General features: G+C 39.2%; 1 protein-coding gene across 3 annotated transcripts in view; it reads right to left on the minus strand.

Moving 5' to 3' along the window:
• Positions 1–298: 298 nt before the first annotated feature.
• gabbr1b (gamma-aminobutyric acid (GABA) B receptor, 1b) overlaps positions 299–12,452 on the minus strand; it is a 191,592-nt gene continuing 179,438 nt past the window's right edge. For all 3 annotated transcript variants that reach the window (XM_072675872.1, XM_072675871.1, XM_072675870.1), the window contains 3 exons: positions 8,860–8,988; positions 6,597–6,740; positions 299–4,890 (listed from right to left, as the gene is read on the minus strand). In XM_072675872.1, the coding sequence (XP_072531973.1) occupies positions 4,606–4,890; positions 6,597–6,740; positions 8,860–8,988 (558 nt within the window). In that variant the 3' untranslated portion in view covers positions 299–4,605. The remainder of the gene's footprint in view (positions 4,891–6,596; positions 6,741–8,859; positions 8,989–12,452) is intronic.

The following is a 12,452-nucleotide window of genomic DNA, read 5'->3' on the forward strand; positions in this document are numbered from 1 at the left end:
GACAGGGTTCTGGGTTCAATACCCAGGCTTGGGCAAGTTACCGGGCCTGGGCTGTTGGGCCCTTGAGCAAGGCCCTTCACCCTCCCTTTACCCTCTCTGCTCCCCAGGCGCCGAAGCAATGGCTGCCTACCGCTCCGGGCATGTGTTCTCACCATCACTGTGTTTGATCACTAGTGTGTATGTGTGTGTTGGATGAGTTATAGGCGGTGAACATGATTGTCTTGTCAGAACTGTTGGTGAAAGTAAGTAAACTGAACAGTACAACTGTATTGATTTAAAGAACTACTCACACAGTATCTTAAAAAACACAGTTATTTTATTTATCCATAGACAACAATCCTGTTGCATCTGACAGACTCTCAATATCTGACATCTAGAATGGTAAATATAAATATATTTTGAATACCACATACCATTGGGAATGGGAATACCATTTACTGTATATACTTCATATCATATCGGCAAGAGAATACATTTACCATGTAGATGCTGAATTTACACTTTTGGTGCATTTGAGTTATTGTTATCTTTGCCATCTGTTTTGTTAGACGAGACGGATAAATAAATCAAAGGACAGCACTGACTGACAGACGCTGAGGGAGGTTTGCATTCTGACGTGACGAGTGCTGTCGTCTCAGAACGAGCTTGAGAGTTAAATACAAATAGAGTAAAACTCCAGCTTATTTGCCATAAGCATTAATATGTAAACAGACAAACGGCGCTGTTTTGGTGCTGACTTCACCTACTGTAAGTCAGATCCTTCAGCATTTAGGACTGTTTATCGCAGCTAAAAAAACACTCCAGCAGTTCTTTTTTTTTTTTACCTAGTCTCTGTCTACTGCAACTTGTTTTTACTGGAAGCTTGTGTTGTATTGTAGGTGTGTTTCGATACAACAGGTTTTCAGTTGTCAGGGATATTATTGTATGTGATGTACAATAATACGCTACTTATAAGGCAGACAGAAGAAACGCTGGAGCGTTACTTTAACTACAATATCCATCAGAGAAAAGACAACATTAATAGAGGTGGTTCTGCACAGTCCGAAGCGAATCCAAGGCATTTCCACTGACACAAAGCACCTAAAACCCCTCAAGATAGTCATAAAGGCAGACGGACAGACAGAGACACAGCCGTCAGGGCCGAAATGTGGTTTCGAATGCGCAGTGAAAGAGGCAACACAGCAATTTTGAACAATGGAAGGCTAACACCTCATACAGATCAGAGAAGGTAAGACTTTTTTCTACTTTGCTGAGAAAATCTGCAAAAAGTACCCCATCGCTGGGTTTTTCATAGCGAGAAACCACAGAGAAACCACGACTGGGATTTGCACTGAAAGGAAATTGCTCAAAATGACTGAAAGCAGTGGGGGGAGGTGTGGGGGGTCTTTATATAATGGAAGGCATATTACTCTATATAATTCCAACATGATAATAATACTGCAAGCAGACAAGAATGGTTTAAATCCATATAACGAAAAAAAAAGTATCATATTTATAACATATAACTATTTTGTACGCCCCCTCCCGTCTCCTCTCTCCACTCAGGGCAACTAAGAGGGTGTTTAAATAAAAGCTTTAGAACGTTTGCATTACGTCCAGTCACCCTGCTCCACACCGCACTCTACCAATATGGTTTTACACAGGTGTTGTTATATAACTGGATAACTGGATTTACAGCAGCTGGAAGATTAAATCTAGAGCTTTCAGTCGTGGAGAGGATAAAAGAAAAGCACAAAAAAATCAATTATGAAATCACACACTTGCATCTCCCACACCAGGCTTTTAAACACATAACCAATGCAAAACTCAATAGCATGTTACTGTGCTGAGCTGTGGGAGGATGAGAGACTGCAGCCAAACCGACACACGTCATTTCTGAGCATGTGTTCCAATTAGCAACTCTGAAAGAAAATCACACGGTTTAAAGGAATAGTTTGGCAAGACATCACTTTTACCCCTCCTGCCTTTTCCACAAATCTAGTCAATCAACAAGACTCGGTTAGTATCTCAAGTTCACATTTTACACTTTGCGCTGGACCTACGAAGCTACTGTAGCCAACAAGCTAGAAGTTGCTTGGCTTCTGGCTGAGCAGTAAAAGTAGCCACCTTCTACTTGGTGTGGGCCTTGAAGTCCAGTAAACTGACTGAGTTGGCCAGAGCATTCTGCTGACACTTCTGCTGAATCTAATTTACTCCATTTTCTACTTATCTCAACTGTAGTTGATCAGCCAAGACATGTTTAGTGTGCCGAATGAAGGTTACTTCTGTAGCTACTGGAGCTAAATGGCTCCATAATGTAGCTTGCAAATAACGATAGCTTGACACAGTTTATCTATAACCCATAAACGTGGACAAATGTAAGGTAGCACAGCTAAAAACAATAGCAGCAGCCACCTTGAATTTGGAACGTGCTTTTGTTTGTAACACTGTGCTTAAAAACCTGCATTTAATTTGGGGTTGAGAACCCCACAAGACACATCGCAGGCCTTCAAAGTCCTTCTCACAACCATATACCCCACTGAAAGCCCCCGTGGCCGTTTTATGAACTCTTTCTGCCTGACAATGGACAGCGCGCTTAAGAGCCATGGATTATTAATCCAACACAGCAACATAAAGAATCCATTACACTATGACATCAGATGTTGGAAGCACAAGAGCTGAGCTGAGCTGATCTGCAGAGAGAGGTCTACTGGAGTGTGAAAAAATCCAGAAGCAAGTAAACACCTAAGGGATGCAGCATGGGCACAGTAAACTTGCTCTTTACGCTGGTCAATTGTGCAATGCATGAGAGTGATCTCATCGTAAAAGGACATGATTGCAAAACCTGACACATTTCCCTCTAACGTTCAGTGGGTCGGAAAAACACTAGACTCAAGGTTGTGTCGTGGAACAGGAAAAAACACAAATATGTGATAAAAACCCCACTCCAACTCCCACTGCTCTGCAGAAATCTATATATTGCCAAGGAAAAGCATTTAAAAGCATCAGAATCTGAAAATTTGATTAGTATTATTCTAATAAATTATGTGGACTGTTTACTTCAAAAAACTACATTTAAATTGACATGATTAAACTCTGACAAGTGGTCTAATAATATATATCTAAACTGATTTAAAATATTGTTATGAAAGCATCTCATACTTCCTGAGCATTCCTATTGGTTCATTCATCATGAAATTGATATCTGACCATTTGTCACATTTTAATGATGTCATTTCAAAATGCCATTTTTTCATTGTGATTTCCCAATTTAATTTATTTTTTGCCAAGTTGGGTAACCCTGTCCTTAAGCAGGTCTCTTATGGTCAAGATGCCAAATATTGCAGAAGTGACAGAAGTGACTGTGCAGTCCAGTCATGAATCAGATAAGACACTCTTAAAAATAAAGGGTCCAAAGAAGCTCTTTGGAGCCATGCCAACAAACAAACACAGTTTTTGGTTCCTCCAAAGAATTCTTATAATGCTTTATAAGCCCTGACATTTTAAAATAAAAATAGTAAATAACTGTAAATAATAATAACCTAATGTCTAATTGCATGATGTTTGTAGTGTCTATTTATTTTTGTGAGAACAAAACTGACATATTTTAAACATGGCAGTGTTTTGTGTCTCTATAGTGGTGTTTAGTAGTCTATGTATACGCCACTGCCAATGTAAACAGTGCTATAATCCTAAACAATTCAATGTAATAAGGTAAAACTGAAACACTTAAGTTAAAGTATATACGCTGTAAATGTTAGTATGTTTAAGTTTGTTGTAAGCTTACTTATTTTTCAACAAAGTGATATTTTCATTAAAGAATTTAGGTTTTCATACAAAAAAATAGTAATCAAACAGCAAATATATATATTTTTAACACATAAAAGTAAAGTTAATATAGAAATTATGACTTCAAATTTAGTCATATATTTAAAGTTAAATGAAATAAATTTGTAAATTATTTTTTTAATTAATTTGTTAACTGTTACATTTTTAAAGGAAACTTAACATTTGATGTTTACAGTGTACCATGGTTCCATGGTTCCTGATAAGCTTATCAGGGTTTACACTGGAATGGATTCTTTCAGGGCTATTTTTGGAAATGAATGTGTAGTTTTAAAAACCTACATCTTGGTTCTATTCCAATTAAAGCTGTTCATAGCACCACATGTCCAAGCCAAGGAGAATTTACTCAACCTTAATTTTTAAGAGTGTAGGTAACTTCTATAGTCTTTTTTTAAACCTTCTCTTCTGCAAAGTCACTCTGTCTAAGCCTTTCTCTGAGAAACGAGGATTATTCATAGCTCTGTTTGTGAGAATGAATAATGTGTACAATCTAATGCAATTGCAATGCAATTTAATGTCCCATGACAGGATGAGCTCCAGATGACGCGTCTGACATCCAGGACAGCACAACCTCCAGCACATGAGCCACCATGTGCCTTAAAGGAATAGACAAAATCAAGCCAGTAAAAACATTGAGTAGGTTCTGCTGGACGAGAGAGAAACAAACAGGCAGGTAGTGGATGGATGCGGATTCTTGTTCGTCTCTTTTACGTTTCATTATTGTTGTTTTATTTTGTTCTTCACACCGCACCCCTCCATCCTTCCTCCTCTAGGGGGCTCTCACTTGTAGAGCAGCTGCAGGCGGCTAGTGTGGCAGTTGTTGCGCCCGATCTTGCCGTCAGGCTGGTAGAGGTTGGAGGAGTTAGAGAAGGATGGAGGGAGTGAGTGGTTATCCGATGCAGGGAGTGGGTACCCTGGCGGAGGCAGAAGCGATTTGGGGTCTGGGTGAGCAGTGGGGAGAGGCGGGGAGGAGTGGTTGAGGTTGGACGAGGACGGGCGTCTCCGGGACCGCAGGGCCTGCCTCTCTGAAAGCTGGTTCCTCAGCTCAGAAACACGCTCCTCTTTCTGTCAGACAGAGAAAAAGACAACACTCAAATAAATCAGTGTACAAGTACGTTAGAAGAGCTCATTTTCTACATGTTTCTCACATTAAAAAAAAAAATTAAGTCCACCTAATGTAAGTAGGCACAAAAAACAGTGGGTACCAAAAACAGGCAGTTGTTCTTTACATTGTGTCAAATCATCATGATGAACAGGCCAACAGACAGGACTAGGGAGTACACTGTACATTTTTTAAACTTAACAATGACTTTACAAATGACATCAATTCTTCTTTTTAAGGATGTTTCCCAATTTTCTCCCCAATTTAGTCATTGCCAATTCCCACTCAGTACCTAGCACTCCCAGTATCACGCAATGTGACCAGTGCTGGGGAGGTAAGGGCAAGCATGTGCTTCATCTGAGTCACATGACGCTCTCCCACATCTTTTTGAACTGCTGCTAACACAACAGAAAAGGGAAGGCAATTCTACCCACCCAGAGAGAGTGAGGCCAATTACTCTTTCTGAGATTGCTGGCCAAGGATGGCTGTGGCATCACCCTGGATTGAGCCTGTGATTTTCTGATGACAGGGACAACACTTGCCACTCATTAAATTCTTCTAGGCAAAATAAGCAAGGCAACGCGTTGTTGTAAGAACATTTTGTACTGAATAAATGCTCATTTCTAGAGAATGAATGCTTGTTAATGTAAAAACTCAATAATGTAAATAAAGAATGTTTTTTAACCTTTTTAATAGTTCCATTCATCATAAAATATTCAATGTAAATAAATTTCTGGTGTTTTAAATGAAGTGAAATGTATGAATAAACAAATCAATACTGATGTCATACTGAAGTCTAGACCAAGCTTCGTTTACCTTGGTATATATAGCACATAAACAGTTATTTGCTGAAGGTGATGTGTTAAAAACAGGAAATATTGTCATGTCTAAGGTAACTGCTAACATCTTGGTGCCAGATACCACAGGACGCCTTAAGCTTGATCTCAAAGATCTTAAGGGCTTGCTCTCAAAGATCACATCTTCTTTGCTCTTGAATTGGTCATGGTTTTCAACAAATCAACAAAAAGTATTTACTCTAATTTGTGTTCTGCTTTCTATCACAGTGCATCCAACAATAAAGATAGTTTGAGTCAAGAGTTCCTATTTACTTGTTTTATTCTGTTAAGAGAAGAAGCTAAAAAGATCCCCTAAAAGATTCAAGCACTTTTACTGCTAGAGCAGTAGAGCTCTGCAGAATGTTCCACTTTCACTTTAATTCTATGCTCCACATATTTTCTGTCAGGAGAAAATCATTTTACTATGAATAGTTATTTGATTGAACATTACAGTGGTGCATGTAGTCTTGCCACTGTTTTTACAGTAAAACTAATGGAAAAAGGGTCAGAAGTGCGAACTTGAACCTGTCGATAGAAAATTAATTATGCATTTATGCAGAAACATGTAAATAATCATGTGCGGCCAATCGAATGTACAACAAAACAGGAAATGCTGAGGGTGAGCACACATCAGGGGAGAGGGATAAAACAACCTGAAAGCAAAGGAAAATGAAGAAAATGCAAATTTTTCCAATTCTGATGTACTCCCCCCTACTACTTCACTCAACGTAAGCTCAAACTGGATTCAATGAATAATGCATCTAGACGTGTGGGTTAAGTATCCCACACAGGGGCAGTGAAACACTGTGATACAGCCTGCAGAGACACAGCACCTCTTGGATGATCTTCTGCAGTTCTTTGTTTTCCCGCTCCAGCTGGCGGGATTTCTCCTCATCGTTGTTGTTAGTGGATGAGCCAGTCTTCATGGTCTCCTGCTGGTCAGACTGCCACTCCCCACGCGTGATTAGCCGCCGCATCTACAGCAACACATAAAAAACACTAGTTAGTGTAGTCAGACAGAGATATACTGTCCACTCATCAGACACTTTATAAGAAACCCTACCCTTGTAGATCAGTCTTTCTGGTATGTAGTTACACATCGTAGCTTATCTGCAGAAGCACAGTTTGTTAGCTCCTTATCAGTGATCAGTTTCTGACCACAGAGATGCTCATAGCTGACTATCATTGGGTGGTGTACCCACTCTTAACCTAGTGCTGACACCACCTAAAGATATACACACCCATTTACGTGTGTAAAAACACCAGCATCACCACTGTGTCAGATACACTCACGGTCATCACTGGTCAGGAATTCAGTGACAAATATGAATATGTACATTCCACTTCATTAATGTCCTTTTAAAGGGCTAAGGAACATTTTCACTTTATTTTTTAACCTGTTGTACCCTAGTGAATATGGTACCAGGCCCATGAGAAAATGACAATCAATTGCTTACATCAACCACAAGATAGTGCTATGCATACATACATACGTCTACATTAGCTGTGGCGATTCTAAGCAGTTCTGTGTTTTCTATCACTACATAACAGCTACAGTAGGAGGACCTACATGTTGGCTGTGACTGTGGATAAAGAAGACTCCTTTAACAGTCTTTCCTCGTGGTTTCCAAAATTCATACAGGTGGCTTCAGGCCATTCATACAACATAAGTAACATTACTTGCCTTCACTTGCTCCATTTTAAAATACCATGTGTATTTGGTACAAGCAATTAATAAATCTTTTAAACACAAAGTCAGTGTTTATGATTACTGATTACTAGGACATAAAACAAACATATTCCTAACACATAGCATATAGGAGTGCAAAAGAAATCGACCTACTCCCTAGTATTTTTACTACGCAGTGTCTTGATGGCCCCCCCTCACTAGTCTCCTTCTTGCACGGCCACTCTAGGCAAATTTACACATGTGCCATATCTCCATTTCATTAAATATTAATTGATCTCCATTTCAGTAACTGAGACTAGTAGAACCAATTCTCTGGATCTATTCATATCACTTATTTTTATTATATAGATATTTTTTAAAATTAAATTAATTACTAAATATTGATCCTGATTTCATTAACAAAAGTAATAAAAGGGGAGCATATCCAAGGGGGTGAATACGTTTTATAGGCAGCGTATGTTTGTTCACTTGTGTATCAGGTATTCATTAACAGTTTACATCCCTTGATTAATGTCACATTTCATGCCATTTCAAGTATGCAAGTGAATTCATTAAAAATTATTACATTTAATTTACATTTAGCTGATTGGTCAATCAGCAGTTAAAATGCAGTTGCAAGCTTACTTTCAAATTACACGTTTATTTGCATAGCTAAGGAAGCCTTAGTTTATTGTCTGCTAATAGTTACTAAGAAGATCTTCTCTAATTCAATAGTTTTTATTACAAATGATATTATCAGCACATCATTTTGAGTAGACTGTAGAATCCTCAAGCTGCCTGGACCTCACAGGTTTGTGTAAAAGCTACTGATTAGCAGATCAGACCCACCTGAGAGTGTTTTGAACACAAGATTCAATGGAAGGGATAAGAGACAAAACACATCTGGCTTTTTTTTTTTTTACAAAGGCCTTTCATAAGGTCAATGTAACAAATGCATACATTTGGATATGTACCCAGAAACCGAGCAGGATTTTCAACATTTATTCTTCATTTATTCTTCATTTATTCTTCATACTTATCATAACTTTTCCGTCTGAAAGTGCTTAGATGCTTAGATTAGTGCTTAGATTTGTGGTCTCCCATTTATGGTCTCCACTGTACACTATCTTTCTCATAACACAACTTTGGGTCTCTGAAATGGCGACCTCATACAAGCAAGAGAAAACATTCATGACTTTAATGTAATGAGAATTCATGAGAAGTAACTTTGGACCATTTCTATTGGTCCACTGGTTCATTATGAAATGTCTACACAATGTAAAGGTCAGCTGACATTTTCAATTATTTCAAATTAATGCAGTAATTTCTTTTTTAAATAACAGTGATGCTATTTTGTGTTGCCTTTGGCTCGAGTTAATACACTTTAATCTGAGTTACTGATATGTTGTTGTTGTCGTTTATTTTACCTTAGGGACAAAAAGCACGACCAGAGTGATGTAGACAGAGAAGACGATGGCCAGAGAAGCGAAGGCGAAGGAAGCGTCCTGCTTAGACGACAGGATCATGGTGACAGGAGCAGTAATCATGCACAGCACCTGAAAGACAGAGAGAGAGAGATACATACATACTGATGAGAAAAGAGAGGAAAAGAAAAGAGGAAGAGAGAGCCATGAATCAATAAGTATCGATCTGCGTACCATCATCTCTCTCAAAACCAGCAAAATCTCATCCAGGCTGGCAAGAAGCAAGGAAAAAAGAGGCCTGACATCAACAGCAGGTGATATTTTCAGGACTAGATCATTAGTTATTTGGACAGGGCACAAGGTGCAGGACAGCGTCTCTAAATCAACACGCTTTACTGCAGAGGCTATCAGCCTTCGGCCACCAGAATGAACCCAGCCAAATTTGTATCAGGCCCCTGCGCCACGAGCTACAAAGAGATAACTAAATCTGGATCTAAATCTCATAACTGCTCCCGCATCAGCGATTCTGGCACCCACATGGAGCACAGAAAGACTGAACCAGTTTAAAGAGCTGCCCCATCAGAGCCAAAGCCAAGATCATCCTCAGCTCATTTCAGAAGCCTATGCTTGTTATTTCCAGAGCCCGATAAGGACCTCCAAAATTTAATTGTCCCAAACATTAATTCATCTTCAATTAATCTTATCGGCCCCTGTGGCTCGGTTCCGGGCAGAACAGGTGAGCACAATTCGTATTGTTCTTTTAGTAGCAGGAACTCCAAAGACAGAGCTAGGAACACCCAGCAGATTCTGAATATCAGAGTCTTTTATTTAACAGGAGAAGCTGAGGGTGAGCACATGACAGGGGAGAAAATAAGTGCAAAGCAAAGAAAAAGGAAAAAATGCTAATTTCCTTCATTGCTGATACATAGCTCCCCTTCTTCCCCCTCCCTAGCCTTACTCAACTTAAGCTCAAACTAGGTCCGATGCATAATGGATAATCCCCACGAGACGAGGCGGAATATGACCATGCGAATGAGATGAGAGCAGGATATTCAGGCTGAAGGCACTCCTGAACTGAAAGGCCGTCGTGAAATTATTAATAAAACCTGTGCATATCAACCCACTCACCAAAGTGAAGTGGACTAGTCACTGCATGCAACATCATCACACTCGCTTCAGCCTCCATCAAGTTGTTAGACGCAGTATGGTTCAGAAGTCTGAGAGCATACTGAAGATATGGGATTTGTTTTTTCATTTCAAATAAAGTTAAAAGGAAACAAAGGTGAAATAACTGAAGAAGAAATATTCAAGATTCTGAGCCATTTCTTGATAAATTATACAAATGCCTTATTAAGCAAAGTCAAGAGTATTTTCAGTTGAATAAATCTATGATTTGGCTCAGGGCGTCCAGAAGATATCAAGAACATTATCTCTCAGATTGTTTTCCACTTAATTTATGTTTATTTACATCTAATGGGAGGCCATATGGTGTTTTAACTGCTTTTGGATGAAGTGTGCTAGAATAAATGGTTTTTAATAATAAGGAATGTTTGCATAGTACGGTATAAGATATTCAGTGAAATGCATGAAACACATGAAACTGTATTAAATTAGAAAGGAATTCAAAAATACATATTTTACTAGTGCTCTCGATGTTCTGTCCCCACTATGATTTTAAGTATACCTGCCTATTTAGTTTCTAAATGTGGTTGGGCAGAAATCATCTCCAAATATTACACATGTGGTTGTTACTTGTGTTAGCTGTTACTTGTTAACACACATGGCGAGGCTCTTTGAGGATGACAGCAGGTGCTTAACAAGTATTGCCATATTGCAATAATAGCATAGTAGCAACAGTTGTTGAACTTGAGGCAAGCACCAGTTGTTTTGTTCTTCTCTTCTTTTTATCTGTATACTGTGTGACACCATCAATCAGTCAGTGCCCCTCTCATAATATGTAAATGAGTGCAATTTGTTTTTTTGGCAGTTTACTAGATAGACAGGAAGCAAACATTTACATAATTTTTAACCACTGTGGTATACCTCATTATGCAACACAGCCCTATTCCTCACTCTGTATGACCTACTGTCACCTTTACAAATGGACAGAATTGAAATAGACAGAATCTGGCTGGTCTCCCTCTGCGCACCATCAGGCCCCTTCAACTTATCCAGAATGCAGCGGCACGGGTCGTCTTCGGTTTTCTGTTTCCCTTATTTCCTTTACCCCCCTCCTGACCGCTGCTCAGTGGTTTTTGGTTTTCCCTTCCCGTCCTGTCCAAGTTTAAGCCCCTAAGTTTTTTTGCCCAGTCCTGTTTGGTTTGGTTTATCTTTCTGTTCTGTAGAAGGAAAGACAAAAAATGTAGACTGCCTCACTAGTGCTTGAAGGGTAAAATTTGGTCTGCAATCACCCTACCCCACAGTACACACTTGGAGTTCGTAGGCACAATCCGAAACATAGTTGGAAAGCTCTCGCAATGGTGTTTGTACTTCGGACATCCTTCTTTCTGAAGACATTTTATAATCCTGGACCATGTCTGAACCATGCAAGTACTTGGTTTGAGTTGCTGAGAGTGGAGTGATACCTTTATCCTACTGAGTCCTCTGTGTGTAAGTTTATTCCAATGTCCATATGAAGAGCAAGTTAGTTGTAAGGAGTGCAAATAAAGAAAGAAAGAAAAACACAAGAAAAAAGAGAAGCTTTCTGCAAAAGCAGAACAGCACAAAACCTCATGAATAAAACACACAAGGCTTGGCTGAATATATAAAGAATTAAACTTACAATGAGTATTAGAAGCTATAGTTCCACCAATAAGGATCTTCATTACAGTGAGGCCTGAAGTTAGCCACAACTAAACCTCCTTGCTACTGCATGGGTCCCTCCTTTTGGCTCCCTAATCTTCTGCACCCTTGTGTTATCCTACCTTGGTTATACTCCCTGTTTTGTGTTTACCCTGCTTTCTTTAATAAAGTCTTGCATTGTTCCATCCCTGCAGGTGTTTCCAATTCCCTATCATGCCTATCCAGCATGACAGTTAGCTGTATCACCCTTGTAGCTCTAGTGCAAAACAGGACACATTAAACATGTCCAGGCAATAACAGGCATTTTGTATCCAGGTAGTATCTAGATCTACTTTCTTTTTGAAGTAGTAGTAACTACTTACTTCGGATTCTGTTTACACTTGTCATTAAAATGCATCCCCAGTGTAACCCGAAGAGATTGCACTCAAAAAAGAGCATCAGCGCTTGTATTATTTCCATTTTACTTCCTGTAAACAATTTCTCATCCAAATAGCCGCGAATCACTCCGTGAACAGTCTGGCATAACAGTGTTGGTCATTCAGAACAAGCAAGAGAAAAGCCAAGATCCGATCACCAAAAATTTTACATTTACTCAACACTCAAAAGTTTTAGCTAAATGGCAAAATAGAAAATGCATGAAAATGCTCTGGTTAGGAGGTCATGTCAGCCAGAAGCTCCTTAACGTCTTACAGACATAAGAATGGCACAGTCAGACCTAATGGAAGGAGAAAAGCAGACAAAAAGTATGTTCTTTAAGGATTACTGGGGGAAAATCTGCACTGGCATCTTCGTGT

This window comes from Salminus brasiliensis, chromosome 3 (genome assembly GCF_030463535.1).
Source record: "Salminus brasiliensis chromosome 3, fSalBra1.hap2, whole genome shotgun sequence".
NCBI classification, from domain to species: domain Eukaryota; kingdom Metazoa; phylum Chordata; class Actinopteri; order Characiformes; family Bryconidae; genus Salminus; species Salminus brasiliensis.